The 7,014-nt window shown below is 50.1% G+C and overlaps 2 protein-coding genes across 2 annotated transcripts; one reads left to right on the forward strand and one right to left on the reverse strand.

Moving 5' to 3' along the window:
• Positions 1 to 1,316: 1,316 nt before the first annotated feature.
• BJY04DRAFT_216989 (CFEM domain-containing protein) lies at positions 1,317 to 3,173 on the forward strand (the record flags this gene model as incomplete). Its single annotated transcript, XM_073715914.1, has 8 exons — positions 1,317 to 1,382; positions 1,436 to 1,571; positions 1,622 to 1,800; positions 1,854 to 1,890; positions 1,940 to 2,007; positions 2,063 to 2,445; positions 2,536 to 2,603; positions 2,686 to 3,173. 8 exons carry the CDS (start codon positions 1,317 to 1,319, stop codon positions 3,171 to 3,173), a joined length of 1,425 nt encoding a protein of 474 aa, XP_073572720.1.
• An 891-nt stretch (positions 3,174 to 4,064) lies between these two features.
• BJY04DRAFT_226921 (sugar porter family MFS transporter) lies at positions 4,065 to 7,014 on the reverse strand (the record flags this gene model as incomplete). Its single annotated transcript, XM_073718519.1, has 7 exons — positions 4,065 to 4,940; positions 4,994 to 5,108; positions 5,157 to 6,166; positions 6,312 to 6,430; positions 6,488 to 6,755; positions 6,817 to 6,891; positions 6,941 to 7,014. 7 exons carry the CDS (start codon positions 7,012 to 7,014, stop codon positions 4,718 to 4,720), a joined length of 1,884 nt encoding a protein of 627 aa, XP_073572721.1. The 3' UTR covers positions 4,065 to 4,717.

Here is a 7,014-nt window from a genome sequence, read left to right on the forward strand (position 1 = left end):
GATTAGAGATTGACAAGCCCGTTTATCGCGCACCGCACCCAAGCAAACCATAAACTGATAGCTGAAATACTAGACCTGGAGTTCCTGGTTATGGTTCGACGACGAGGAACTTTTCAGGTACGGTAGTTCCTCGCCCAGACGGGACTCGGCGTAAAGACGGCAGCACTCTGAGAGGATCCCGGGAGATTTTAAGGTAAAGCCAAGCTTACGCCGTCCAAAAAATGGAGTCTTCAGGAATCAGTTCTACTATCTAGTAGTATAAACCCAGGGAAAGGATATCGTATCATAATTTGGAAGTACAGGAATTGACAAAAGGCAAATCATGACTGCCAGCTCTAAAGTTTTATGCACCATTTCCTCCAATGACGTGGTTCAGGCAGCTTGGTTCCGAGACGTCGAATTTTTGTGCAAATGGTTCGGTTCTGCTCATGCTTGTTCAGGAATAAGCAGGATTGAGTTTGGGCTAATGCGCCAGCGGTGTCGATCCCACGCGGGCAAAAGGCTTGCATGTGTTGAGCTGTCTAACTCTACTGTTCCAACTTCCTCTACTGGTCAACTGTCGAAACAGGTTTAGAAGTCTGAGATATCTCTTATTCGAGGCTGTTGAACGCTGATGCTGTTTGCACACTCATGTGCCGGTCGCCTCCCTTGTGGAGTTGTGCTCGGCTCCTCTTCTCACCATCAGGGATCAATTCTTATCAACACAATCTGATGTTTCTGAATCAGCAATTGTATCACTTTCTTTCAATACTCAACTAAGCTCGAAGATCATTATATCCTAATGCACTCACAGGATAGATGATCGGAGCTAGACTGGCTAAAACACAAGAGCCGTGCTCCAAGTTCCAACAACGTCTGAGAAGGCCTCCACAGGCTCCAGCAGCTCCAGCAGCTCCATACCTACCAACCATGATCGCCCCCGTCCCAAAATGCCGGGTTTCCAAGCCACCCCCATCATTGAACTATTGACATCCGCATGAGCGAGATGCCGAAATCCCTCTTAAACCCCTATCCTCTGTTTACTGTTCGCCTCATGCAATACTAATTTAAGGGTCTAGTCGACCATGATCGACCTCTAACCTTGGTTGCGTAGACCAAATCCTCAATATAAACTGGGGAACCGTTGATCAGGCCCACTATGCCCTCACATCACCTCTGACTCGAATAGCGGGCGTGATCGCCCTGCGAGCGACGCAGCGGCCAGCGCATAGCTCTTCTCCACCTGCGTCTCATATATAGCTGTGGGCTGCCCGGTTCCTGGTCTTGGTCTGTCTAGTGAATCATTCAGTGCAGACACCTTGTCTGCAGAAGCAAATATGGATCTCTCAGGCCAGGGTCTCTCGGCCTCGGATTTGGCGAGCATGGATATCCCCACTTGTGCTGTATGTCATCATGCCTCTCTCCTTGACGGCGGGGTATTGACTGGCTTTTCCAGTTGAAATGCCTTATCGAAGCCGTCAGCGCGTCGACATGCGCTCTCACGGATATGGCCTGTATCTGCGCGAACCAGCAGCTCAATATGCAGTTGGAACCGTGCGTTAAGGCTTCTTGTTCGATCAAGGAGTCGTTGAGTGCGTCTTCGTGTCTACCTTGTCTCGTGCCATCCGCTGATAATCTCCAGCCGCGAAGAACTACACGGTCACTACATGTGGAGTCCCTCAGAGTGACGATTCAGGGGTCTTCCCAGTCACAAACGCCGTCGGCATCGTCGTGGCTATTCTCGCTGTTGGCTTGAGGTTAGCGAATCGTGCTATGGATCGACGGTTGGGGTGGGATGATTATACAATTGTGCTTTCTTTGGTGGGTTTGCTGTGTGGCTTGGATGGGATGAGGGCTAACAGGCTACGGTATAGCTATTTGCTATTGCCGTTTCTGCCATCGGGCTAAAGCGTATGTTTCCCACTTCAAGTGTTGGATGGCTTCTAACACTCTACCACAGTCAAGGATTTCGGCTTAGGAAAAGATATCTGGACCATTCCCTTTGATGATATCCGGATGACTCTCAAGGTACACGCCCCCAGCTATGAGTTCTTCTATGACAAGCCGATACTAACTCAGCCAGCTTTTCTTCATCGAAGAAGAACTCTACGGCATCTGCATCGCCATGGTCAAAATCTCCATGCTCCTCTTGTACCTCCGACTCTTTCCCAACAAACCCCTCCGAGTTGCCGTCTTCGTCTTCATGGGTCTCACAGCCGCATGGGGGGCGACCGCCTTCTTCGTGCTCTTGTTTTCCTGCAGGCCGATATCGCACTATTGGAACAAATGGGACGGCGAGCATGAAGGGACTTGTTTGAACCAGGATAGTATCCTGGTTGCGCACTCAGTGATCAATATCTTGCTAGATGTGGGGATCACGATTGTCCCGATGCCGATTCTGATCAAGCTGCATATGACGTTGGAGAAGAAGGTCGGTGTTATCGCCATGTTTGCCGTGGGCGTTGTGTGAGTTTCCTCTTCCTCTAAAACAGTACAGTATACGCCGTTCCGGTGTACCAGGAAGTACCTTTAATCTTCGTCTAATACCTCTTCCAGTGTCACATTAATCAGCATCATGCGCCTCGTCAAAACAGTCGGGTTTAACAGCACCAATAACCCAACCAGTACGTCCACCTCTTCCTCTCTATCCTCCTCTACTACACCCCACCGCAATGCAGCTACTAACAAGTAAAAAAAAAAAAACAGAGGACTTCATCCCCGTCGGCATCTGGTCCCTTCTCGAATTCGACGTCGCAATCCTCTGCGCCTGCATGCCCGCAATCCGCGCCTTGTTTATCCGCTTCTTCAAGAAACCCACTGCCACATACGCCTACAGCGACGGGTCCAACCGCTACAACTACAAGGGAACTGGCGGGACAGGACCCGGCTCTGCTATTCGAGACAAATACTCCCAAAACCTGACCATCAAGTCTCTAGGAAGTAGCGGGAATAGAAGTGACCGAAGAGAGAAAGAGAAAGAGCGAGTTGACGGAATTAGAGTCGAGCAGGAGTTTATTCGGCTGGAGGAGCAAGAGGTTGAAGGCCACGGTGAAGGAGAAGGAGAAGGAGATGTGGATAAATCTGATGGCGATAGGGATGGATGGACTCTCCAGCAGAGCCGCGGGCTAGGGGGTGCAGATGCTGACGGCAGAACGAATTCTGCGGCGAGGTTGGTGAGGGTGGAGAGTCGATGATGACTGCCTGCCATCTAGAACAAACCGTTCTAACGTTCTTTTTTTTTCTCTTCTTGTATAGTATTCTTCCCCGAGATTCGGATTTCGATGAGCTGGAGATGGAGATGGAGATGGAGGCGCGGCCGAAATCAAAGTCACAGTCCAGGTCGAACTCCAAGTCGATGTCGAAATCCAAGCGTTACTCTCGCGGCCGAGAGCGAGAGCGAGGTTGAAAGGATAGCAACTACCGGGACTCGGCTTTTCTTTCCAGTATCAAGTATTTAGCTGATTATGTATGAATAACGGACTTTCATTTCTTTCTTTTCTTCTTCTCTTCTTCATCTTCTTCTCTCACCATTTACACGGATTGTAAGGATTGGGCTGCATTGCTGCAATGCTCCGCTATGCTTTGCGCTTTTAGTCAAGGTCTTTTCTCTCCTTTGCACATCCGACTTCGACGGAGAGAAATAAGTAACTTAGTTAAGTGAATTGTAAAATCACTCTTCCTTTCTTCCAAGTTACCTCGGCCCTCCACCTCACCTCACCTCACCTCACCTACGGAGTACAGGGTAAACGAAAACCGAAGAAAACCTTGTAGAAACGAGATCACAAGACAAGCTAAACAGGCAGCTGATGAACTATCAAAAGGTAATGTCTTTCGTTGGATGACGGCCGTAAGAAATGATCTGAGCTTCATTGAGCTGATCTGAACTGAGCGGAGCGAGAAAGCTCGAACTAAACATAACCTACTTGCTGCCCAGGTGTAGGAGAAGCAGAACTAACAGGGCATACATAACCTTACCGTGAGTAAAGGATTCATTGTTTGGAGCCTCACTCTCATCTCATACCCGACATCGTAACTTAAGTAGAGCACTGGAGACAGAGGAAAGACAGCCGAACGAGAAATGAGAATGGAGATGGAAATGAAGATTGTCATTGGATTATTCTTACATACATACTGGGAACTAAGCTAAACTACCTATCTATCCATCTACCTACTGTTGTTGGTGTTGGTGTATTGACCAAGCATCTAGCCACCTGCATATGATACTCTATTCTATCCCAAGTTCAAAAGAGGAACAGGAACGAATCAATGAGCGCTGATAGCAGAGCAAAACAGAGCAGGGCATAGTAGAGCAGAGCGGTCTAACAAACGAGGCGATGGGATGAGATCAAGATGAAGCCCAGACAAGGGTAAAGTGAGGTGTAAGTAGTGTGGTAAGATACAGGGGTGTAAAAAGGAAAGGAACAAAGGAAAGGAGATCAGGACAGATAACGAGACTTGAGGGAATGGGAAGGAGACACGATGAGAGATGAAACTGGATGTTGCATTGCTGCGGTGAGAAAGGAGTCAGCCAGCAGCTCTCACTCACTCACTCACTTCAGCCTTCCTTTGCTCGCTGTTCGATGGATCTGGTGGTCTTTTTTTTGTGGTGTTTTTTCGCTTTGCGTGTTTTTTTGAGGATTTTTGATATCGCTGAGTATTGTTCAGTTCGTCGTCAATACATCGTACATGATGGTGATTGAAGCTCACGGCCTCAAACGTCAATGTCAGTTAGCGAAGCTTAGCTAGTCGCAACATGGTCAAGCTGATACAAAGGCTCAAGCGTCGCATCTTTCTGGAAGAGAACGTAGCGGCGGAACCACCATGGCAGCACTTTGAAGACCTGGTAGCGCATGAAGGTGCGGGTGGGGACGGCGAAGATGTAGTCGAGCTCTTCGAGGGTGCGCTGCTTGGTCTCCGGGACCCAGAGGAAGATCATGACGAAGGCGACCATGTTCAGGCCACTGGTAGTGTTAGTTGTGAATGAGAAATAGAGGAAGACGGAGGGAGGGCTTACGCGTAGAAACCGAAGGCGCCTTGGGGGGTGAGAGCATCTAGCATTCGGGGGAAGGTGTTGCCTAGGGCTGCTGCGAATCCTAGACAGACTGCGACGGCGAAGGACATTCCGACTTCTATAGAAGAGTTAACACTGCGTTTCCCGAAGGGAACCAGGTACATACCACGGTGAGAGAGGGGGAAGACCTCGGCGGAGTAGGCGAATGGGACAGGTCCTTCACCAGGAGAATAGAACGCAGCAAAAAGGAATACAAATAGAGCGATCAGTCCAAGGTGTGCCTTTGAGTCTTCCGGAACATAGAATGAGAAACCCGCTGCGAGAAGGGTCCACGCCATCTGAGGGAAGGTAAACAGCAGCAGGCTGCGACGTCCGAAGGTATCAATTGTCCACAGAGCAGGGAAAGCAAACAAGAAGTTGACCAAGCCGAAGCCCCAAGACGCCCAGAGAGGTCCATTGCCAGTAGCTCCGGCTTCCGCGAAGATGGTGGACGAGTAGAATGCCACAATGTTGATACCACACATTTGTTGAGCAATCATGACTGTGAAAGCTGCCAAAGTGGCACGACGGACTCGAGGGATTGTAAAAAGCTCAATGAACCGCGCGACGTAGGTGCCCTCGCCGGCAATCTCCTGCTCTACCTTGATCTGAGCGTAGATGTAGTAAAGGTCACGTGCAGCAAGGAGGCTATGGTTCCTGGTGCGAGAAAGTGAATTATAGGCGTCTGGAAACCGACCTTTCTTGATGTACCAGCGAGGAGACTCAGGGCACATATAAACACCGAAAACCAAGGGGACAGCCGGAATAAAGGCCGAGCCAACCTGCAGGCGCCAGGCGATATCACGGCTCATGCCAGCAACCACCAGATTAGCTGTAGTCCCCAAGAAGATACCGAAAGCTGTCCACAGCTGCCAGGTCATAGTTAACGCACCCCTAATGGACGCAGGGGCGTTCTCGGCACAGAAGACGGGGATAGTTGAAGCCTTGAGCCCCATACCGAGGCCAAGTAGGGCACGGGTGGCGAAGAGCTGGGGCCAGGTCTGGCTAACTGCCTGACCAAATGGAGAGATCAAACAGAAGATCGCAGAGAGAAAGATGGCACCGCGACGGCCGAGATAGAAGTTGCAAGGGTCGGAGAGCCAGCATCCAATGACCGCACTCGCCATGTACGGAGCCCTATAACGGTTAGCATATATTCATACATACAGCACGCTGGACGTGAAAAAGGGAATAATATCGAGAGCAAAAGGGCACAGAGGGAAGGAACGATGAGTAATCACGCAGTTGTAGCGTTGGTAGGGCTAGGGTTATGGCAACGTACGCATTCAAAGCCCCCAGAATCCACTGGTTACGCTCAGCATCAGGATGATCATGCTGAGGCAAACCGAGCTTTTCTGGCATCGATAGATTAGCTCCGTTGCTTCCTGTCTGATCCCAGCCCTATTTAACTGTTAAATTGGTGTGTTGAAGGCAGAGGGGTGTAGGGGTGTAGCTTACTTGCACCGCGGCACCGATAGAGCAAAGGATGATGGTGAAGTACAAAGCACGGGGATGACGCCACTTGTAATCGATCTCATTCTGCACAATAGTGATGTCCATAGGGGTAATTCCAGGGACAGCTGCTCTGAAGTTCGCGGGGTCTCTGGCGATGAGCGAGCCCTTGCGCAGGTCGGGGAGGATGTCAACGAGGTCATGGTCGTGAGCGAACTCCTCAACATCGCGGAGCACCTGAGCCTCGGTAAAATCGGCAAGAGGGTTCTTGATCCTGCAGGAGTTAGCATTGAAAGCAGAACACAGCAGAAGCAGAAGACAGGGGTAACACTTACTTGGCCGAGACGTTGTTGTTCAAGTTGATGTGCTCAGTGACGCCCTTTTCGGCGAGGTCGCCATCATCACTGGCACTGTAGCATTTCAGTATGATATTTCTGTAGAAGACTGATTATGACTTACGTGTTGGGTCCTGGTTTGGTGTCCTCGAGGGTCTTGGGGTGAACCCCAGCCGAGGGCTCCTTTCCGTCAGCCAT

Source organism: Aspergillus karnatakaensis (genome assembly GCF_047715665.1).
Source record: "Aspergillus karnatakaensis strain CBS 102800 unplaced genomic scaffold BJY04scaffold_17, whole genome shotgun sequence".
In the NCBI taxonomy this organism is placed as follows: domain Eukaryota; kingdom Fungi; phylum Ascomycota; class Eurotiomycetes; order Eurotiales; family Aspergillaceae; genus Aspergillus; species Aspergillus karnatakaensis.